At 31.4% G+C, this 24,197-nt stretch overlaps 2 protein-coding genes and 1 long non-coding RNA gene across 7 annotated transcripts; all 3 read right to left on the bottom strand.

Annotated features, from left to right (window-relative positions):
• Window positions 1-204: 204 nt before the first annotated feature.
• On the bottom strand, window positions 205-15,930 carry LOC100182208 (WASH complex subunit 2). 4 transcript variants are annotated; one of them, XM_026834801.1, is made up of 15 exons: window positions 8,980-9,087; window positions 8,751-8,845; window positions 8,207-8,334; window positions 7,255-7,734; window positions 6,410-6,586; window positions 5,821-5,869; window positions 5,240-5,323; window positions 4,774-4,912; window positions 4,342-4,543; window positions 3,635-3,824; window positions 2,570-2,698; window positions 1,953-2,024; window positions 1,737-1,894; window positions 1,019-1,223; window positions 205-731 (listed from the first exon to the last, which is right to left on the bottom strand). In XM_026834801.1, exons 3-15 carry the CDS (start codon window positions 8,231-8,233, stop codon window positions 601-603), a joined length of 2,043 nt encoding a protein of 680 aa, XP_026690602.1. In that variant the 5' UTR covers window positions 8,234-8,334; window positions 8,751-8,845; window positions 8,980-9,087; the 3' UTR covers window positions 205-600. The 4 variants fall into 4 exon arrangements, 1 of the variants encoding a protein (XP_026690602.1); XR_003395969.1 differs by lacking the exons at window positions 205-731; window positions 1,019-1,223; window positions 1,737-1,894; ... (6 more) ...; window positions 5,821-5,869; window positions 6,410-6,586 and adding exons at window positions 9,877-10,088; window positions 10,324-10,425; window positions 10,600-10,654; ... (6 more) ...; window positions 15,590-15,676; window positions 15,804-15,930 and having other exon boundaries at window positions 7,702-7,734; window positions 8,751-8,857; window positions 8,980-9,136; XR_003395971.1 differs by lacking the exons at window positions 205-731; window positions 1,019-1,223; window positions 1,737-1,894; ... (6 more) ...; window positions 5,821-5,869; window positions 6,410-6,586 and adding exons at window positions 9,877-10,088; window positions 10,324-10,425; window positions 10,600-10,654; ... (6 more) ...; window positions 15,590-15,676; window positions 15,804-15,930 and having other exon boundaries at window positions 7,702-7,734; window positions 8,980-9,136.
• Window positions 15,931-16,700: 770 nt separating this feature from the next.
• Window positions 16,701-22,009, bottom strand: LOC100179922 (kelch-like protein 12). 2 transcript variants are annotated; one of them, XM_002125075.3, is made up of 12 exons: window positions 21,706-22,009; window positions 21,448-21,601; window positions 21,156-21,373; window positions 20,665-20,811; window positions 20,532-20,604; window positions 20,252-20,340; window positions 19,787-19,988; window positions 19,278-19,421; window positions 19,061-19,219; window positions 17,916-18,060; window positions 17,698-17,829; window positions 16,701-17,277 (listed from the first exon to the last, which is right to left on the bottom strand). In XM_002125075.3, exons 1-11 carry the CDS (start codon window positions 21,928-21,930, stop codon window positions 17,709-17,711), a joined length of 1,677 nt encoding a protein of 558 aa, XP_002125111.1. In that variant the 5' UTR covers window positions 21,931-22,009; the 3' UTR covers window positions 16,701-17,277; window positions 17,698-17,708. The 2 variants fall into 2 exon arrangements, with proteins under 2 accessions (XP_002125111.1, XP_026690605.1); XM_026834804.1 differs by lacking the exon at window positions 19,278-19,421.
• A 684-nt stretch (window positions 22,010-22,693) lies between these two features.
• LOC113474307 lies at window positions 22,694-23,778 on the bottom strand. The gene is made up of 2 exons (XR_003395972.1): window positions 23,035-23,778; window positions 22,694-23,004 (listed from the first exon to the last, which is right to left on the bottom strand). It is a non-coding gene; the product is annotated as an uncharacterized LOC113474307 (long non-coding RNA).
• Between the last annotated feature and the right edge of the window lie 419 nt (window positions 23,779-24,197).

Here is a 24,197-nt window from a genome sequence, read left to right as displayed (position 1 = left end):
ATAAACCCTGAAATTTTGGAGGTAAATGTTACTTGCACAAGGCATGTAATTGTTTCTTTAGAACAGATGTGCCTATGTAGGCAAAATGTAGCCTATGTTGATACTGTCTGTGACATACATCTCAAAACGTAAGTATCTGATGGACAGTTTGCGTTTGTAACTAAATATCTAACGATTTGCAGCTTAAAAGTTAAAAATACCAAGTGTTAAAATGATGTTTATATTAATAATAATAATCAGAAATAATGAACACAGGAAACAAATTAACGTAAAATATTTGAAACACACTCATGAAAATATATTTTTATTATTGCACTTTATTTATTTTTGTGAAAATTAATCTCAAATCAGAAAAAAAAAATTTCCAAATTTTTTCTATACTCAAGTTTCTGTCTTATTTATGTCTATATATCAAGAATAAAAATATGTTGAAATTTTGGTACAAAAAATAATTTAACAAAAAATATATAGTTTATGTGTAAAATTTCGTTACAATTTTTGTTGTTTCCAATTTTAAAATTATTGAACACGTGGAATATATATGTGGTTAAAAATAAAATAATCATGATAAATAATTTATGGCTTGAAGTAAATTATATTTTATGAAAGTAAAGCATTCAATGGATCATCAAACAAGTCTCCATCTTTGCTCCCATTTTTCTCACTTTGTTTGGTTGATTTTTTGGAAACTTTTTTACTGCTTGATTTAGTAGGTTGGGCAAAAATGTCATCTGTTGGAAAATAAAACGCAACTTATGAATAAAAATTATATTTGCTAAATAACAATAATAATAAATTAACATCAATTCAGATTATATTTTTAAAGTAACTCGTATCATCTTGGTCATTTTTTTACATACACATGAGTGACATAACATGCCAAAATTTCTTTCATAACTTTTTTTAATCAGTAAAAATTTTACTACAGCACCTCTAACTCATCTTATGAAATTTACAATGTAACTCATTTTATGATACACAGTTCTAGAAACCTTAAACAAGTACCGGAATTTTTTACCTAAATCATCATCAAATAAAGATGTTGTTGGCGCTTTGCTTTTCTTCGTTTTTGGAACTTTCTTTTTAGGTTTTGGAAGATCAGCGAAAATATCAGTGTTGTCATCAAATAAATTATCCTCGTGTGTTACTGTTGTTTGCTTGGATTCAACCTTTTTCTTGGGCAACACTGGATCAAAATCATCTCCAAATAAATCATCAAGATCCTGTTCAACAAGTTTGATCAAGTAAAAGTGAAAGTTTATTAATTTTTTACCTATTTCACACACGATCAGTTTGGTCACTACACATTTACCGAAAGTCTATTTGAAAAAGTTAAAAGTCGCAAATTCCCTGATATTTGTTGCTAAATTTAAACTATTTTATACTTTTCGTGCCCAAAACATTCTCTGGTTTTAAGTACAAAATATTAAAACTAGTTTTGCCAAAATCTAGGCAGTACTTTGCTGTTTTAGTAAAAAATATCACAGAACATTGTTTTTTCTTAATTTTATTTTTATAAAAAAATACTATTACTTACATTTATAGATTTGAGCAATCTTAGAAAAAGTTTTAAAATTTTTATTTTAGAATCAGTATCGTTGGGGTCTAGTTAGTACAGTGTCCATATTTTATGTTAGTCACAAAGAGGAAGGTATTAAATGTGGCCTCTATAATTTTTGTATTCTAGGATCACCTTGGTTTTAATGGTTTATATTTTTAAAAAAAATATCACGAACTTGTTTGGGGGTTTTTTTCTTTTTTTTATCGGATGTTGATGTTGGAGGTTGATCTTTGGTTGATGCGAACAAATCATCATCATCAGCAAATAAATCAACATCTTTAACTTTGCTCTTAGAGGTCCTGGATGTTGGTTTGAAGATATCTTCATCATCATCTAGAAACATGGAAGGTTTATTTATTAAGTTTGATTGACAGCTGTCAATCAAAATTACCGAATAAATTTTTGGATTCTTTTTTCTTGATTACAGATGACTTAGGTGTCACGGTATTCCCCAACAGATCATCTGAAATAAATCACAATTGATAAAAATAATTAATATATATCACTATTATTTGTTATTTTTCCTTGTGTAGGGGGCAAGCATACAACATAGGTGTTCTGTTTCATACACCTACTGCCCACTTACGAGTTACCATGTATGTAACTTTGTGGGTGATTTTTTTTGGGAGGAGGGGATTATTTTTTCATGCATGGCTGATAATTTGTACAACCATTAGTGATCACTGGGTCGGAGCAATTGCCGTTAAGTGTCTTGCCCAAGGAGTCAAGGACACATACGACAACCAAGGGAGTAACAACTTGCTAAATTACCCATTGACCCATCAAAAACCATCAAGCTATTGGCATAACTTACAACACATTAAGGGTGTTGTGAGGGTTATAAGATGTAAAAAAAATATTCCATTACCCCAACTAATACTTTTGCCACTTAATCATATATATAAAGAAATAAATTCAAATATTTTTGCGCTTTTGGGGTAATTTAAAAATTAAAAGAAATTTTTTTTTGGTTTTTACATCAACTGTATAAGTATTATTATAAATTACCAAGAAAATCATCCACTTTATCATCAGGTTTAGATTTCGATGTTGTTGGTTTTGCTTGTTGATCAATACTACTTGTTGTTGTTGTTGTTGTTGTTGCTGTTGTTGTTGTTGCGTCAAAAAAACCATCAGCTGTTTATTCAATTAAATGTTAATTTAAAAATAAGGAATATACGGATTATGTTTTTTCAAGACATAATTGAATATAAAAATGACCTCAGGTCTAAAAACCTTTGATTAACTCGATTTTATGGACGCCTAACTTTTTAAAAGTCAAGGTATCCATAAGTTAAAGATAAAAGTTTATGCCAGTGAAAACAAGAACATTTTTTCATGTCACATTTTTAGCTTTTATTTAAGATATAAATTGATCATTGCACTATCACTACTGTATAAAGTTTATTTTATGACATGTTTGTAAGATAGGCACATTTATACTGGGTACTATGTCATACTCTGATGGAGTCTTGCCGTAAGTAGAGTTACCTAAATTTAAAACTGACAACTTTAAACACTAGTTCCTATCATCAAAATCTCTATGCTGATTTTAACTTTCATTTTTAAATATAGGGGATAGGGCACAGGAAAAATTCTTAAAAATCACACTAACATACCCTTATTGGAGTAAAAATTCTTAAAGGTATCCATTTAAATATTACTATTTAGTAGTTCTGTTTAATGAGTTTAATGTTTTTTTATGTTAAATGTGATATAAAATATTAGACAACCAAAAAAGGATAAAAAAAGAAAAAAGATAAAGAGGCTAAAACACATCAAATATAAAATATTTTTTCAAGTTAAATATGAGATAAAATATAGTAGGGTGGGGGAATATGGGACACATTTTAATTAAATTTTCTCGTCCAATTTAATAGTAAACAAAAAAAATGCAAAAAATTATAAAACTGTATTTTCACGACTTCCATAAACCGATACTAATTGTTCAAAACACGACCAAGATATTTGGATATTATGTGCTAAAGGTGTCCCATCTTCTCCCACCCTACTATATTAAACACCCCCAGTTTTGGTTAAGTTTTCAGTCCAAATTGATAATAATGCAACCACCTGAGTCAACTTGTGTGGCAACTTTCCTGCGTGCCTGGCGACTTGGGGGTCGTCGACCTGCTTGACCTCTTGACCTCGTTTTCGTCGCGCTTTCAAGCGGCTTGCTTGTGTCAGGGGCTGGTCTCGGTTTAGGGGCAGCCCCAGGTAGCAAGGCAGTTGGGTCAATGTTTAACGTGGGTAAACTGGATGGCTGTGAAAATAAAATAAAAAGTTTAAAACTAACGGAAAATAGTATAGAAACAACAGTTGGTAAAACATGCTTACAGTTAAAAACATATTTACATTTAATTGGAAGAAAATAAGTGTGGTCGCTTCACCTAGCACACAAACAAGCCATTTATGTTTAAATATTATCAAGTTAGTCTTCTAATAGAAACGATTTTTTTGTGAAAAAATTAATATAAAAAATTATGTTAAATAATTTAGGTATTTTTGGCGTTGATTAAAATATACATTTTGTTGGTAAAATTATCTAAGTTATTTCTCTTCAATGTTTATAGGTGTAAATTTACTTTGTTGTTTTGGTGGAAGAAATACTGAAAACAGCAAAAAAAATAGGTTGGGGTAGTTTTATGAATATAGACAGATTTCACTGATTTTACTTTATTTATTTTATAACAAAGCGAAAATAGGCTATTTTGCACCAAAAGTGTTAAACATACATAAAATATTTACGCTGCAAAAATCAAAATTAAAAAAACAAACACCTGTGTTTTGCTGGATTTGACTGTAGGTGGATGGACCTTTGTAGTAACAGGTTTTGAGTTACTTGGGGTCAAGTTAAACGGTTTTGCTGACATGTTTGTTGTAGGTTTAACATCTTCCTTATCCACGGTTGGACCTGATGAGGATTCGAGAGGATCCGATTTTAAACTACTGTTGGATGATGTGGACACATGGGAGGCAGCTCTGTAATAAAGGTTGGGTTTTATCTAAAACTACAACTCATGCTGAATAGGGAGTTTCTTACAGTATATGCTTTCATTTTGTAAAATATCAACTAAAATGGTGTATTTATTTTCAACAATATCTACGGAATAAACAAGTTTAAATCGGGATAAAATAACACAAACAACTTATAAACATCAACTACAAAATTCTTCATTTTATGATAATTTATCTTTATGACATCACAATACCTTCTCTTCCCAATTGCAGCGAGCAACTCTCCTCCTCCTGCTCCAAACATCGAAACTGCTCCTGCTAGCTTCTTCTTTGGAGGATCATCTTGAACAGGATCTTTATCTTGAAGAAGTTCATCTTCTTGAAGACTAACATCTACATCAAAACTCTTAATAGGACTGGTTGAAATTTTATGAAGTATATTGTAAAACTTGCTAAACTTGTTTAATGGCAAGTCTTTTCAAACCAATACTTATCACAAGGTTTATGTAAAATGTTTCGTTAACAGTTGTTTTGTTGTTAATGCCTCTCTTTATTGCTTTGGTTAATTTTAAACTTTATTAATATCTGTATCTTTTAATTTGTTTAATCTTTTGGTAGCAAAGCCAATTAGTTGTGTATAATTTTATCTGTAAACTATTTAAATCACAAACTTGGCTGCAATAACCACTATTTCAAATTTTTTTATATGATCATACAAACCTGTTTCTTGTTTTGTAATCGAAGATTTATCTGATATTTCATCAAACAGGTCGTCGTCGTCATCATCATCAAATAAACTGCTCTCTGTGTTTTAAAAATAAATATCCTAATATTTTAGTACCAGCATTTTGATACTTAATTGATGTTCAAATAGCATTCATATTTTTCAAAAAATTATTTTTTCAAAAATAAGTCGTATTTTAACAATAGGTCGTACAGACTTAGACACAAATCAAATCCTAAAAAAAAATTATTTAAAGATCTTTATAGGGTATATTGTTTGAAGATATACGTGGTGTATGAAACAGAAAACATTTGTTACAATGACTGTCATTGTTGCCCCGTCATGCGAGGATAAATAAATTACATACATAGTAACTCTAAGCTGACTTGTGGTGTATGAAACAAAACACATTTGTTTTAGCGACTGTCGTTGCCCTGCCACGCGAAGATAAATAAGTTACATATGCGGTAACTCGTAAGCAGGCAAGAGGTGTATGAAACAGAACACCCGTGTTATAATGACTGTCTTTCCCCACTACAATTTTATAGAAACAATATATATTTCTGTATTAACTTACTCCTTTTGTCAGATGCAGTTTTGATGTTCTTTTTATTGGGTGAAGGCTTCTGTAGAAAAATATAAAAAGTTGTAAATAGATAGAAATTATAAGGTAGGAAATAAAAAAGGATCAAAACAGAATGTTATAAGTTGAAAATTGGGTCAATTTTATGTCATATTAAACATCTGAATCCTAAGGTGAAATCTAATCGTTCAAGGCAATAAAATCTAATTAATCCATTTAAAACCCTTCAGTTAAAATTGGAACAAAAGTGCCTGCATTAGGCTTAACAAGTATTGTAACTAGGGGATTTTTTCATACGACTGTCATTTCTGACAACTCATGACCACTTAATTAGACAAGTTACAATTAGATGAATTGTCCAATTAGATACTAAATAAAAGTTGCAGCAGCATGGAGCTTTGAATCTGGTGTCCTCGCTTAGAATGAATGACCATTGATATTGGGGGTAAAGCAAAATCACTGAGGCAGATAAAAGCAAAATAAAGCAAAATCACTGAGGCAACACACAATGCACACGATTGGGGAGTCACCACTTAGATATAATGGGAACTAAAACAAAGTTAACATTATGGCTGAATCTTACCTCCAATACAGGTTTCTCAGTAAGTTTAGTTTTTGGAGCAGCCGTGAATAAACCATCATCATCGGAACTCTCATCAAATAATCCCATTTTCACCTTGCTCCGCATCTTCTTGGAGCTTTCTCTAGATGAAATTGATGATGATTTGATGGATGGAGGTTTCATAAAGTCATCTTCATCCTGAGGAAGATCATTGGATGATCGTTTGATAAATTTACTTATAGTGGGGTGGGGAAAGATGGGACACTTTTTTATTCTATTTTCTAAAATAAACACCATTCAAAGAATTATAAAATTGTATCCTCACGTCTCACGTCTCACGTCTCCCATATACCATTGTTAATTGTTTAAAACACGATCAGGACATTTGGATATTATGTGCTAAAAGGTATCCCATCTTACCCCACAGAAATACATCATATATTTTAATTTGATATTTGATTAAGGTTTTTCAGTGAGGGGGGTCTCTATGACCAACAACAAAGCTTTATTGAGGGGTAGGGAAAGACAGGAGGCTGATGACGTTATTTAATTTAGCGCTACAGTTTTTTTTGAACAATATACTACACATTTAAACATAGTGACAGTGACCATTTAAAAATAGCCACAAGACCATTAATGGTTGATAAACATTATTTTATGAACTTAAACATTTTAATATCTTTCCATAAATTCTAATATGTTGAACTCAATATTTTAATATGTTGGCAATTTTGGTAAACTTTAATATTTTTACATGTTAGCCATCAATTTGCAGCTTTGAATTATTGCTGTAGTTGAATTGCTTTAAATTACAACAGGATAAAATATGAACTAATTAATTATTGTTTGATTTGAATGAAAAATACCGATTGGAGTTTGTTGATGGGTTTTGTTGATTTCGTAGGATTTGATTTTGTTGAAAATAAATCATCAACATCGTCTTGATTTTCAAATAAATTGTTTGTTTGTTGTTTCGCTGAATTGTGTTGAGGTTGATTTATTGTTGATTGTTGATCTTCGTCATCATCAGAAAATAATCCTTTTGTTTTTTTACTTTTTACAGAAGTTGATTTTGTTGAAAACAAATCATCATTTTCAACATCATCTCCAAATAAACTGACTTTTTTCACAGATTTTGTTGAAGATTTTATTGAATTTTCAGTTGATTTTTTTGTTGATTTTTTCGTTGCAATTTTTGTTGAAAATAAATCGTCATCGTCGTCGCTTGCATGAAACAAATTATTCGCTTTCAACTCAGTTTTGTTGGAATTAGGTTTTAAATTATTCTTGGATTTGATTTTGTTCCTTTTTTTACTCGGCTGATCAAGTATAGTATCAGATTCTTGCTGCCATGAAAGAATTGAACGATTATTATAAGAAAAAGTAAAATATAGTAAAGTGGGGGAAGACGGAACATCTTTAGCACATAATTTCCAAATATCCTGATTGTGTTTTAAACAATTACCAACGGTCTATGAGAGTCGTGAGGATACGATTTTATAGTTTTCCTCAAAATGATTTTTTTTGTTTACCATAAATGGGTCAAGAAAATAGGATGAAAAGGTGTCCCATCTTCCCTCCCCTACTAAACATAACAAATGAACAGTGGCCAAATTACAATAATAGAATGACAAAAAACAATTTTTTGCAACATAAATTAAATTAAACACCATAGAAACATATAGTTGGTATAACATAGGATTTCTATAAAATAAACAAATAAATTATGACACCTGGGGTGGTGTACAAGTATGTTAAATGAAATAAAAGAATTCTTAAAATAAAAAATTGTACACAAATTAAAATAATGTTAAATACCTCACTATCTGTATCCAATATTGACATTTTTGACTTTTTATTTAAAGATTTTTTAAAATCTTCTTGATTTTCTCCGAACAATGATACTCCCCCTACTGGTGGCTTGCTCTTTGCTGCTTTTGGTGGTTCTATGCAATGAGGTAATAACTTCAGTTGAAATTTTTTTGGATTATATTCAAAGTCTGTTGTGCTACCATTGTGGGCATATGTGTCCTTGGGCAAGACATTCAACAACAATTGCTTCAACCCAATAGTCACAAACACGTTGTCCAAACTTTAGTACAACAATTTAAAAATATAATACCCCAAAATTTACATACAAAATTTAACTTAAAAACATTGGAGTGCGAAAGTGCTATAATGACTGTCATTGTTATTAATACAATTGCTCCAACCCATTGTCCAACTTGAGTGACATAATTTAAAAATAAACTTCTAAAATGTCATATAACTCTGTTAAAACACATAAAGTATTATGACAACTGTCAATGCTAAAAACAAAAAAAGTTCATTTATTCAACCACATATAAGACACATTACTAACCCTTATTCAGATCATTAAACAAATCATCATCTCATCATTATCTTCGTCAAATAAACCTCCAACTGCCTTCTTCTCCCTGACAACCTTTGTGGATTCTGTAATTAAAACTAACAATAATTTAGGAAACAGTTTCGGAAGGTGTGAAAAATGTTTAAATACAAAATAACCTTAAAAATTAAAAAAATTTGCTTATTAAAATGTTGCAACTTTCTTACTTTTATAATATTACCTGGTTTCTTTTTAATTGTTGGTTTTGATTCGACAGCAAACAAATCATCATCACTAGATGATGCTGATGATTGTGGCTTCACAGGAGGTTGGGTTGCTACGGTGACATTATCATCATCATCATCTGTACTAAGTGATGAAGAAGAAGATTTTCTTCCCTGGATTTAAAAAAAATCTGTTTTTACTTTGTACAAATGTATTTACTATGGCTGGAAATAGACAGTCGTTATAACACGGGTGTTCATACACCACGTGCCAGCTTACGAGTTACCATATGTTACTTTGTTTGTGATTATTTCCTTAAAAATTTTTTTATGTATGGCTGATAATTTGCACTACCCACCACTGGTTTACAGCAAGTAGAAGTATGTTTATAATGTCGGAAATACACTCTGTTTTTTATACCAGATGAGCCGCTAAATTATTTTCTATATACATTTCAACACATAGCCAGACAATGCAGGAAACTGGATTAAAAACGTTTTATTTTCAATTGCGTTTTTTTTTTCTTTTAGAACTATTTACTATATTATGTATACATTTCAATACAGGCTTGGTCATGGACCAACCTGGGCCAAAATTCCAGGTCCTCTGCTATGCGTCCAAACCGTAAGTGTCTATTTAATTTTTTTGTTGTTCAAGTGTTTGAAAATTTACCGCAGTTTAACTTCTATATTTTTTGTTAAATGTTCTTATATGTGCATGTTTTTCCAAATAAAAATTTGTAGAATGTAGTTCAGTAAATTGGATAAATTGGATTGCCAAAACCCCACTGTTAATATATTCTTAATATAGAATGGGGTAAAAAAAAGTTGAGAAGTAATGAAATAGGGCATACAGTTGGAAAAAATAACATCTTTTGCTTAAAATTCACTCTAATATAATGAAGAAAACTTACTTTAAAGAACCCCTTTCCAATAGCTCCACCAAACAATGACACACCCCCCTGGGGAGCTTTTTTAACAGGTTTGTCAACTGTTTTTGAATTTTTTTCAACTGGTGGTTTTTCAACTTTTTTATCATCTGCTGACTCGTGATCAGTGTCATCATCATGATCTTTAACATCATCCTCTTCTTCGTCTTCCTCAATTTCAACATCATCAAATAATCCTGAACAAAATAAATGTATTAGTATAAAGAACAAAAAATATGTGGTGCTATGAAAATGTATGTATATTTATCATCAATATAATAATATTAACCATCAATATTTATATATTTTGGTATTTATCAGCAATAAAACAAGAAACAAGTTACCTCAAGTTACGAAACAAGCGCTACAAATGAATTATAATTATTATACATTTATTTTTTGATAAAAAAAATATAAAAACAGAAAAGAAACCTCCAGACTTGGGAGCATCAAATAAACCTTTTCCACTCCCGAATAATCCACCACTCGAGGTAGCAAAGAGATCATCCTCAGGGGCTTCCCCTCCAAACATTTCTAAGTAAAACATTAATTTCATTTTTTTCGAAAAATACAAAACATTACCAAATTATCGATTTAGTATTAATTTAATCAAATTCAAAATTCTAATTGTTTTTTGACATAAAATTCCTGGAATAAATCAGTTATATTACTATATTATAATCAGGTCTTATTAATATAAACCTTTACCATTGCTTGGCTTTCTAGGTTTGCTTGCTTTTTTCGATGGTTTCTGCTTGGTTATCTAAGAATAAAACAATCACAATATGTAACTAGATAGTTTAGTGAATATTTCTAAATCTTCATCTTGGTAATCAAAGAGATAAATAAAGTTATTATTATTATTACTATGTAGTAATAAAAACAAATTTAAACTATTTTATCTAGATTAAAAAGGGGAAAGTTGACCCATTACCTTTAAAAATATTTAACAGTAATAATAAGTGATATTTTCAGTATTTTAAGTTAAAACAATCTATATAACAGAAACAACCATTATGTAAATACACAATATTTCCTTGACTTACTACTTGATCTGAATCATCAGATTGTTCATCGAATAAATCTTCGCTCTCGTCACTTGATGATAAACTGTCACTAGGAGGAGCAGTTCTCTTTGGAGCAATTTCATCGTCTTCACTTTCGTCGACTTACAACAAAATAAATATATCATGAAAATTTGGGATTTTTGGTTTAACAATGGTGTTAGTATGAATTCACAAATATTTCATAAACTATCATGGAAGGGTTTGGACTGGTTCTATAACAAAAAAAACTAAAAGTACTTTTGGTGATACTGTATAAGAAAAATTATTTTAAAAACTACTTGAATAAGCAGAAATATAGATAGAAATGCCACGTATGAAACTGCGATAAGGCCCGATCAACAAAAGACAGTAACAAGTGAAATGTTGAAAATGTATAGATTCCACAGAAATGAATAAAATAATGATAACACTTCAAAAATGGTTTACATTTAAAATGTAAGTGACTTATCAACCGGATTGTTTTATTGTACTTTTGCAAAGAAACCACTTTCGAACTTTAGTTTATAAAAAAGCAGATAACTGAATTATGAACCCAATTCCAATACTGTCCAATAAATTAGAGTGAATTAACGCTTCGAACTACTAGCTCATAACTTGCATTTTTAAATTAAACAAATAGTGAAATATCTATTTATCTTTACCTAAAACAAAAGCAAAAAAAGGCTAATGACCGAAAAAAAATTAATCTAATACTGTCCAACAAGGATGTAGCCAACAGGTATAGATAAGGATTTTTAAATAATAAATACTAAAATAATGAAAAACCTGATCCATCTTCACTAGATGGATAATCAGATGAAGAAGAAGAGTCGGACACAACAACCGCTTCCTCGATTTCATCTTCCGATTCACTCACCGAACCAACCTCACTTTCAACATCTGTATAAAGATCGTTAAGTTAGCATTGTTTTAGTTCCAGTTGTATCTAAGCGGTGCTTTTCCCAATCATGTGCATCATTTTTTAACAACTGTTGTTTTGACGCTATATCCTGTCTTTTGGTTTAAAATAGTTTAAAATCTTTGCTACCTTACTTAAAGAGACAAAAAAGTTAAAGTATATGTTATTATTATATTCTGCCTCAGTGATTTTGCCTTTTTTTCTTTTTTACTCGGGCCTACTGTCTATGTTGAACATTCGTTTCTAAATAAGTGCTTGTGTTGTGAGGAGCTGTAAAACCCAACTACAAACTTTACAGAAATCAGATTAAAATAAATGGTACAAGTTACAACATGAGTGCACACAGCTTTAGATGCTGGGTTCAAGCCTTGATGCTTCTACAGTGTTACCAATCTGCCTTGGTTGTTTGTATTCTTAGGCAAAACTCTTAACATTTATTACTCCAACCCAGTGGTCACTAATAATGGTCCAAATCACTTCAAATAACCAATTGTACACAAAAAATGCAAATTTACGAATGTTGTAACTCGCAAGCACAAGATGCATAAACTAGGAATCCATATTAGAACGTTTCCCATTGCCCCTGCACAAGAATTTGAATAAATGTCATTTATTAAAACTCACCTGAAGCCATAAGATCACCAATCCCAACATCATCTTCTTGATAAAATGATCGGCTTCCAATTAAGTGAGGTAACGGTCGATGCACGTACGGATCCTTGTTTAATGTTCATTTTATCAATTACAATTTGAATAAAATTAAAATATATTAAGAAAATTAAACCAAAATTTTTAAGTGTAAATAATAGTGCAAAGATTACAGAATCAATCAGTTGTAATTCTCATTAAAAAAGGGTGAACTAAAGTAAAGGTTTAAATAAAAAGAAATAATTTAAAGCTACTGTCTCTATATATAATTGGGTATAACCCATTTAGTAAAGCTCCGAAAATAATTATTACCGTACTAAAAAAATATTAATCTGTTATATAGTCAGAAAACCTAAAAAATGTCAAACTACCCAATCATATTTAAAACATGTTAAGAGACAAAACGAAACACAAACAGTATAATATATCATTGCTTCTATCTTTTTATTTTTTTTTATATCGCGCATTTACTAAAAACATATTAATACAACATAAAGTAAAAAAAACAGACTCATTGTGTTTTGATTGTCCAAGTTAGGCAAACTCCTAGTTACAAAAATCAACTACAAATATCAACTACTTATTACATGTTTACGTAAACTAATAAGGTAATTACCGCACTTGCACATTATGCACTGGTTACGGTTTAACTTTTTTTAACTTTATGAAATACGTAAATCGTTCGCATTTGCTTACCTTATTATAGAGCAATTAATGGACAATGTGCCAAATTCCAGGTTAGGCAAATGCTGACCGCGTTAGGCGCCTATGCTCACACTACCCAATCTCATTAAAAACATGTTAAAAAGTGTAAAACAACACAGAACAAACACAAAAAAAAAACTTCTTAAATATTACAGAACACACACAGTATAATATTATTTCTACAATTTTATTTTTCATCACCTTAGCTTCGAGAAGTATTTCATCGGGCACGATATCATCTTCATCATCAGAATCAACATCGGAATCTTCGACTTTCATATCGAGGATATCGAACGACTCGTCAATTACTTTGATGCCAAAGTTTACAGATTCTTTTAACTAGAGAATAAAAAAAAAAAATTTGCCCTATTTTTCTAATAGTACTGCCTAAAAGTTTACAGATTGGAAAATCAAAACTGGAAAATCAAAATATTAAATTTTTGCCTTATTTTCCTAAAATTCTTGTTTTAAAGTTTACAAACTTTTTAACCGAGGAAACAAAAACATGATTATGATATTCAAGTTTAAAACTATAAAACAGTTGAAGTAAGCTACCCAGCCATAAACTAAACCTCACAAATTGTCAGATCTGCCCATAAAGTGCGTTAGGTACCATAACACTACTATCTATATTACTATTATTGCGGTCTCGCGGAACTAACATGATAAATCAAATATTTAATATATTTTTGCTAAAGCAATTTGAAAAAAATTCACTTCTTAACTGGAATGTTAAGTTTCTTACAGTAATTTCCCTAACAGATTAAACAAACTACCACAAGTTCTGTAGACCCCATGTCTGTAGACCTTTAAGCCATTCTTTTAAAGCCAAATTCAACAAAGCTTTTAAAATGGCAGATTTCGAAACCAACCATATTATCATGTTAACAACTACCAGCTAAACACTTAACTAATAATCTATTCATTAGTTTTGTGTTATTCTTGTAACAGATCAATTAAACTACCAGAAGTCGCATATCAGTAAACCTTGATTTAACTTTCAAGTCTGATAGAAACATATCATGTTAACAACACCAAATAAGCGCTTAACTTACAATTCATTCATCAGACAGAACAATAGTTAAGTGTTGGGTGAATTATAATGTTACCTTCATCATCATATCAGCTTCTCTTTCCTCTTTTGTTTTCGCTGCTTTTTCATCATTGTTCGTTTCTTGTTTAGCAGAAGTGGTGTCTTCGTCATACACTCTCTATTAAAGTTACCAAAAATTTTAATGTGTTGCTTAAATTCTGCTGCTAAATAAAAGGTACAGTTTATTCCATCAACATTTTGTCTGCTATCTGGCACGACACCAAAGGGGTATTTTTTTAAAGTTTTTGACATTTTGTAAAAAAAAGCATTGTAAAAAAAGAAAAGAAAAACCTCCACCTTTTTTTTAAAGAAAAACCTCCACATTGACCTAAAACATGTATAGGGTAATAAAAAATCCAAGGAGTAGCTTGTCTTGGGAAAATTTTAAATTATTTTTAACTTGTAATATCGAACCTTTATTTTAGACAAAGAAACGTACTAGAACAAAACCAGACATAAACGGATGGGAAAATAGGTACATGGCAACTGACCTTACAGTTTCAACAAAAAAACTTACATTTTCAATAAATTGGTGGTCACTCAGTGTAAGAAAGTAATCCGTAACACTTTCTATCTTTGCATCAGTAAGTCGAGTATCATGAATAAGTTGGGATACATCACGTGACATCTGGTGTGCACGTGTCGTGAGTCGTGATGCAAATTGTTGAAGCTGTTCCAGCAACTGGAATAAACATTTATTTTAAACAATATAATGTAACTTTGGGGTACCAGTGTGGTTGCATAACACAAATTTTAAGTTCATGCAAATATGCATAAACTCAATAATAAAACTCAATTTATGTTACAGTATTATATGGTAATGCTTTAACTGGTGACCAGTAACAATTTGTTTCAAACTGTTCATTAAGCGTCACCGATACCCACTGTAGAATCTTTTTGAAAAAAAGTACACATTACCAACGGAAGAATGGTAATCCTTTAGCTGGTGGCCACCTGAAAGACGCAGCACGATTTCGCGCACTTTCAAAGTTAATTTTCGACACGAACGCCAGAGTTTTTTTTTTTTAATTACACAGTGGGTATCAGTGAGACCTAAGGAACATTTTGAAACCAAAATTTCAGGTGGCCACCAGCTAAAGGATTACCGGAAGAATTTACATTCATTCATTTAAAAGATTACTGTAATACACATATCAGTAATTTTAGGTTACTGTAATTTATAAAAAACAACTTTTGTACAATTAATAAATTTTAAGCTTTTTTAATATTTTATGTAATGGGACCTTATAAAGTAGAGTAGAGATCAATAATTTAAACAATTCTTACCTCGGCATCTGAACCTAATGACCAATGATCTGCATGTTGACGTAGGTCATTAAATGATAATATTTTGTCTTCATTTGTGCTTTTTATCTAAATTATAGAGTTTTATTACTTTTTTATCTATCGTTGTTAAACAAATTAGACATAAGATTGAATCAATAAAATAGGAAAAAGTCACTCAGCAGTTATTTATATTTTAAGCAATTTTTCTATTTACCTCAGAAGTTGCTGTTTGTGAATCAACACCTCCGCTTGCACCGTCGTTTGCCATTCTTTTAAAGCCAAATTCAACCAGTAACTTAAATATATATATATTTACCCCGCTTCACAAGTAAAAGAAAAAATAAAAATATTTCCACGTTTTCTTTGATTAAATAAACCAATATAGCTTAGCGTTAAAGTAATATTTTGTTTCAACGTGCTATCTACGTTTAATAAAGTCATGCTTTATTTCTATACCAGCAAAGGTAAAATAAAATATGTTTATTTACGAGATACAAGATGTCTATGGCTTTTTAGAACTTTGGGATTAAAACAGGGGTTTTCCCAAAAAATATTTTAAAAGAGAGCAAAACCAAATTCAGAACTGAAATTCAGTGTGATTTTGTAACCTGGTTTTAAAATGTTTATTTTAAACTGTGACCCAATTTAAACAACCCACAATATAATATCTGCTGACAAAAGTTTTTTATTACCTTCACTTGTAACCATATGCATTATAATGTAATGTACAGAAGTGTGCCTTGGAAACTGTTTATTGTAAACTTTGGTAAAATTTTTCTTTTTTTTTGGGGGGGGGGGGGTGTTTTTTCATCATGCTTCAATCCTTGGATCAGTCTTCTTTAAGGCCAACTCCCCCTTTTGTACGAGTTGTGTTCTTACGCATGCTTTTCTTCCAATTAGAACTTTAATTAATGTTATTTACTTAATTTGCATTGTATTGTCTGTAGGGTGTAGCGGTCCTGCCCTTTCTTCAAAACATACATTCTTTTCTTTTTATCAATAGGAATTTTTTCCAACTGTTGTTACTGTCACTATCTTACTTTTTGCGTTTGTATACTTTCCAGTTCTTTGTTATCATGGCCAAAGAAACAAAATAAATATCATTCATTCATTCACAGGCATATAATTGTACCCAAGTATCCGTGTAATATTCATAGTACAACACATTCATTTAACTTTATTCCAATTAGTATGTAAATACACAGGGGAGGTAGTTAAACTGTAAAATGGCAGTAGTTTACGACATGCTAAGGATAAAATTTGTGAAAATTTATAGAATAAAAAAAGTATTGGCCACAGCAAATTAATTTTTAATTTGAAGAAAGGATAAAAATTATAAAAAAAAAAGTTTTAAAAATTATACCAACCATCAAAATGTCATACATATTGCTTAACGCATGTCACAGCATTATAATCTTTCAAATTAACATCTAGAAATAAATGGTAAAACACAAATGTGTACATTTGTTAAAATCAAAATGGAAAGTATAATTTAAAAAATGCATTTTGAGTTGCCGTAATCTAGGTTTATACCGAAGCCAAATGTCATACAGTAACAATAACAAAAGTTTTTTTAGGGATAGAAAAAGAAGTACTAGGTTTGATTTCAGTCTAGACCTCGCAAATGCTGTTGCTTGCTGTAGATCGAATTTTAACATTGTCTTGATGAAAGGTACATGTCCCTGTCCCTAAAGTAATGTTACGCACAAGGTTAATAACTGAATGCAAAAAATAAAGTCACATTATGATTTAAATGCATAAAAGTCCGGCACCGTAGGTTTAGCCACCGGTCTCAAACCTAGAGGTAATGGGTTTAAGTCCACTGTTACCATCGAGGGTGTATTTGTCCTTGGGTTGTCCAAACTATCGGCCAACAAATGAAAAAAATCTCCCAAAAATTAGTCACCTACGAAGTACCATGATCAGTAACTTATAAGCAGGCACGGGGTGTATGAAACAGAACAGCAACGTTTAACGACTGTCGTTTTCTGGCCACAACAGAATAAAATAAGGTACATTCATTCATCCAAATAGCAAAATCAAAGCTACAACTTAGGTTGTAAAAGTGTAACAGTAAATATGACTTATGAATGCAAATGGTATTTTACCTCTTTGCTGTTTAAACAGCAACCAGAGAATGGTTGTATAATTCAACTTCAGTTTCACCAACAACACTCCACTTGTCAGTTTGATCATCGTAATATTCAATTGATTTCACAACTTTGCCATTAGAATTCACACTACAATAAACATTTAAAACAAAAAAATCAAACATAAATACATCATTTTCAAGTAATCATAAATAAATTATATTTTAAGTATTTACCCTCCTACTACATAAATCTTGTTTTGTGCAACACAAGCTGAATGACGATTTTTTTCTATTTTCATATCCTTCGCATAAACCCATGTGTCATTATTAAGATTGTATTTCTCAACAGATGAAAGACTTTCATTTCCATCATAACCACCTAAAAATCAGTAGGTGTAAATATAAATAACCCTGAAATATTTATCTTTTTTTTACATAAACTGTTGTTAGTATTGTTCAGATATAGAAAACATTATCAAAACGAGAGCAGCTTTAAGTAATGTGCACGTACGCTAAAAAAATTATTTAGACCAATGTGTTCCTAAACTTAATAGCACACCCCCTGGACAACAATCAAATTATCAAACGCACCCTTGACAAACAAAAAGGAAATCCAAAACTAGTTTTTTTTCATCGCAACTTAAAGTCCAACTATAATAAGTAGGGTAATGTCATCAGCCTCCCTTGCAGGTAAATTGCAACTTAGACCGGTTAACCCTAACATGACGTGTGTATAAATAAAGAAAAATGGGTAAAAAGCACTAAATATGGTAATTTTAATTCAGTACACTTGATGTGTAGAGTATATTTTTGACTTTTGTTTTTCAGACAGCTCTAGTTTCAATAGTGTAGTTGATGTTTTCACAGAACTGCATGCGAGTATTTCAAGTAACCGAAAGAAAAAACATATAAAATATTCTTGATTTAAATTATTCTACCCCTTTTTCTAATTCTGCCTTCTTCCTATATATCAGTAACTAATAAGTAATAACTATCATAAATAGGATCAATTTAATAACCTAAATGGCATATTGGCTAGCGCGCCTGCCTGTAACCCAGAGGTAACTATTGTGGTCGTATGTGTCCTTGGGCAAGACACTTAACGGCAATTGCTCCAAGCCAGTGGTCACTAATGGGTTGTACCAATTATCAGCCATACATAAAAAAAAAGAAAAAAAAAAAAAAATAGTAATTATCCACAAAGTAACATACATGGTAACGCGTAAGCTGGTACGAGATGTTAAACTCTTCTGATAACGACTGTCATTTTCCGGTCACGCGAGGATAAAGTAAGTTACATTCATGCATTCATTAAGTTTGAGCAGAAATGTTTAAAAATCATCAAATCTAAATATTATTTAGAACTGAAAAATGCTTACCAATAGCATAAATAGCATTGTTAAGCACTACAGCAGCAAACCAACCACGTCGTGTTTGCATTGGAGCAACATCTTTCCACTCATCTAATAATGGATCATATCGTTCTACTGAAGATGTAATTTGTTTACCACTGTGTCCACCAAGTGAATACAAATGACCTGTTTAATATAAAAGTTGGATAAACAATTTGAAACAACAAAATTCATTACAACTAACCATTGTGTGCAACAATAGAATGGCCATGTCTGGCAATCTTCATTGGTTTAAGTTTAATCCATTTATTGAGTGAAACAACATAATATTCTCCCGATAGAACTTTTGCAAGCCGATCGTCAGCTCCACCAAATACAAAGATAGTACCTTTGTTAGAAACAGAAAATTAAAAGACAGGCTAAATGATGAACTGCTTCAGATTATAAACGATAAATATTATTTAATAATCCCCTTTCTCTGTTGTTTAGCCATAAATATATATTATTGCTTTCTTAAATTTATATCATATTATTATATGCGGTAATAACCATATGATACCATGTTTTTATATATTGTCCATAGTGGGACATAAAAATTACCAGGTTTTCTTTTAATTTATTAAGTACCAAAATGATCAAATTCCTAAGCGCAGGATATTAAAGATCCAGAATGAAAATATATGTTTAATTTAAAACTTCCAAGATTATGAGTTATTATTTGTACTAGAGGTCAATATATTTATGTAAACTCACCATTTAAAACAGCAGCACCAAATCCCCATCGCTTAACATTCATTGGAGCTACCTTCTCCCATTTTAAAATTTTTCCTTTTAATTTTAATCGATGAACAATGTTAGTTGTGCATCTACCATTCCTCATTGCATCTCCCCCAAGATAATACAGAACATCATCGATGACAACGGCCGCTGCTTTATCTTGACCAACTGGTAAATCCTACAAATCATGTGAAACATTTGTTCTGTATCTCATACTGAGAATAAGAAATATATGAATTGCAAATAAAAAAATGTGAAGTGCAAGTATAAACAAAAAATATTAAAACGCTTTCTTTAAAAGTCAATATTAGCCTAATTATATAAAACGCAGCGCACAAAATAAACTGCCTACGTAATTATTCTATAAAGCCTTATTGCTCGTACTATATGAAGAATTGTTTGTGTAATTTCAGTATTGTAAAAAAATTGCACTCGGCTTACCGGAAGTTGACTCCATTGTTTTGTTCGTAAATCAAACTTTGTTACTTTGGTTAGAATATTTGTTCCACTAAGTGATATGAGAGATTTCTCTAAATAATAAAACCGTGTTTATGGAATTAATAAAATTAAAAAATATTAAAAGCAGTTGAAAAAACTTTAAAGAATGTTCACTGTAATGAATTTTATTAACTGTGCCATAAAAATTACCCATTTTAGTTTTACTTAATATAATTCAGTTTCGCAAGTCATGATAAATTAAAAAAAACAACATTTACTGTACCTGTGTTCTTTGATTGTTGCAGCACAGCATCAAATAACGGATAACTCAAATCACCAAGTTTTCTTATGAGAGGCTAATTAACAACTTTATATTAGATTTGATTGTCATTACTGAATATAGTATGAACATTTACCTCAACAGAAACCTCATTTTGAAGCATCTTTGGAGACATTTGATAAAAATCGACGAATTTGATGATTTCACTCAAATAATTTTCATTTGAAGCCAGATCAAGCTTCACCCAGTTCATAACAGCTTTATAAAGCAAGTCTGAAGAAACCTAAGAAATATTTTAATGTATAGTAGGGTGGGGAAAGATGGGACACCTATAGCACATGATATCCAAATATCCTGATTGTGTTTTAAACAATTAACAACGGTCTATGGAAGTCACGAAGATAGGCTTTTAGAATTCTGCGTATGTTCTTTATTTACTACTAAATGGGACGAGAAAATAGAATGATCTAAAATATTTAGCGTTAAACGATCACCTCTTAGTTTTAGTAATAAGCATTTGGTTGTTTACTATTATGTTGAGCTAAGACTTTACAAACCAAACCTAGACAAAATCAGTATCAGGTAACACATCCCCTAATTAGCACAAAACATTTTATTTAAATTTACCTTGCCATGTGTTGACTGTAGTAACTTGATGACATCATCTTTTGAAAGTTTCTTGAAATGTTTACTAGAAACAACTTGTTGATAATTTGTAACAAAACATTTGTTGAATTGCTCAGTTATTTGTGGAATGGTGAAACGGTCGGCCAATACTTGAATTGTGATGCAATTTTGTGGAGACATCATTTTCGACAAATACCTAATGCAAAGTTCTTTGACAGCTAAAAAACATAAGTGTTGTAAACTAACTTTACATCTAATAATTTTCGATACAATATTAAAAATATTGACTCACCTAATACTTGCAGGTAATCACAAACTGCAAGAAGTTCACACACATTGTTGGTGTTGATGTTGATTTTTCCTGTGTACATGAAATCAACAAGTTTCTCAAAACTTTCTGGTTCTACACCATGAACTTCAACATCATCTTTATACTTTTCGTCCAACTGAAAAACAAGACACTGTGTTTTATACAAGCTTTACACAATGGCAACACAATAACATTCTGTAAACAGGACAAAAACAAATCAAACAATATATACACTTGTACCTCAGTGTTAAACATGGCGTTAAAATATTCAGAATAGCAAGAAAGAACCATCTTGTTTGCTCTGATAAGTTTCTTTTCAAAATGAATGGTGATGTCATTAAAACGACCATCTTGTCTTGCTTCATTGGCAAATTTAAGAAGGTTATATGAATGATTAACAAAGTGATTTTTTTCTTCAACTGAACATGTTCCATTAAACGAAATTGACTTGTCTACCAGGGCCATTTTAGTGTCTGTTTACAGCTATGATTTTCAGAGAAAAATTACTTTTTCTTTGCCTTAGTGGAAAAGATTTCATTAATTAAATAAGAACATGTAAAGCTATGAAGACTCACTTAAATGTGCAATCAGTGGCTAATGGTTCAATGGTTGACAAAAAAAGACATAATTGACCAGTGCAAAACATACAGATTATAACACAGTTTTAATAAATTTGTATCAGACATGTAACAAATTGTTTAAGTAAAATTATAGAAGAATAAATTGGTGTACGTTGAAACAAGAGTAAACACTAGTGCCACTACTTCCAATTACACACACATTCATAAGCTTCGTTTTTTTCATGTTGTAAACCAATCTTAGGAGGGGCTAAAAAAATGTCAGTGTGCGCTTAACTGGGGAGAACGTTAAGGCTAAAATACAACACAGGTAAAGGTTATACTTTGACGTACATGAAAGCCAAACTAAGACACACGTAAAGGCTAAACAACGAGGCACGAGATGGCTAAACTACGATGTGTGTTAAGGCTAAAGTACGGCGTTTCTGAAGGCTAAACTACAACACACGTAAAGGTTAAACTACAACGCACGTGAAGGCTAAACTTCGACTAACGTGAAGGCTAAACTACGACACACGAAATGGCCAAACTACGATGCACATGGAGGCTAAATTCTGACTCATGTTAAGGCTAAACTACGATGCACGTAAAGGCTAAATTCTAAAACATGAAAGGGTAAACTGCGACGCACGTGAAGGCTAAATTCTGACCCACGTGAAGACTGAACTATAACACACGTAAAGGCTAAACTACGAAACACGTGGCGCCTAGAATACGACGCACGTGAAGGCTAATCTCTGAAACACATGAAGGTTAAACTATGACTCACGTGAAGGCTAAAGACGAGGCACGTTAACAGAAGACTAAGCCTAAAACATGATGCACGTGAAGGCTAAACTACGACACACATGAAGGCTAAATTCTGACCCACGTGAGACTAAAATACGACGCACAGGAAGGTTAAACTAGGACGCACGTAAAGGTTTACTTAAAAACGCAAACATTTAATCTGTTTTGAAACCTCCTACATGCTAAAAGCTAAATGATGAACCTCCTACATGCTAAAGGATGAAGGTGTAAATGCCTATTATGACGCAAACAATCAACGTGTGAATTGCTATTATGTCGCAATCAATTGCCAGGTAAAACAATTGCTATTATAATGCAATGAATCCACTACTATTACGTAACAAACAGTCTACCCAGCAATAAAAAACATGGTAAATATGAGGCTAAAGTATGACGCAAACCGATTGGTTATTTTATTTCACTTTTGCGTTGATAGTGATAATGCGTTGTTACACGATCATGGGCGCCGATCCTAGGTATGCCGGTATGCGGCGCATACCTCAAAATATTTATAGGGTACGTGCCATACCCATTTCTAACGCTAAAGCTGTCTAGCGGTCTTATTCTAATCACTAAAGCAAGAGCACAATACGTTGCATTTACGAGCGTAAGAAGTATTTATTGCAAACGTTAATACTATAGTTGATCGCATGCGTGAAAAAGCAAATATTTAACCTGTTTTCAAGCAACTGCAGGTAAAATAATCAAAGGAAAGATTGGTATTATGACGCAAATTATTAACATGTGAATTGCTATTGTGTCGTAATCAATTACCAGGCCAGACAATTGGTATTGTGACGTGTAAATTCTCACTACTTCGTAATAAACATGCTGCTTGGTTGAGGAAAACATCGTAAATACAAAGCAGTTATATTTCTGGAACATATTTAGGTTGTATATTACTGCCAGTTGCCCCGATTAATAGGCAAATTACATTTATTTTACACGCAGCCAGCGGTGTAAAAAGTGCCTATTTTCGATGCCGCCGGCATCGGCCGGAATTTTTAAAAACTGCCGGCAAAAAACGGCCGGCGTGGAAATCCGGAATTTATTTACTTCGCCGGCTGCGTAACATTTTGTTTCGTGTTAACGTATGCGTAAGTTACCTATTCGTGCAGTTCTGACGTAACAAACAGCTTTATATTATCATAAATCCGGCATTTATGTGGAGACAATGGCAATTGTGACGTAACATTACTAGCTATGTCGTATGGAACTTGCGGTATTTGATTGCGCCATAATAGGGATTTTGACTAATGTAATACGTAACAATACGAACAAATATTCAACTCGTGTTACCGAATATAAAACACAAACTATCTTAAAGCACTATTAAATTTCCGGTAATTATTATTACAAAGAAAA

Source organism: Ciona intestinalis, chromosome 6, assembly GCF_000224145.3.
Source record: "Ciona intestinalis chromosome 6, KH, whole genome shotgun sequence".
Taxonomy (NCBI): Eukaryota; Metazoa; Chordata; class Ascidiacea; order Phlebobranchia; family Cionidae; genus Ciona; species Ciona intestinalis.
Note: the sequence above shows the minus strand (reverse complement) of the source record. Positions and strands in the feature narration are given on the sequence as shown.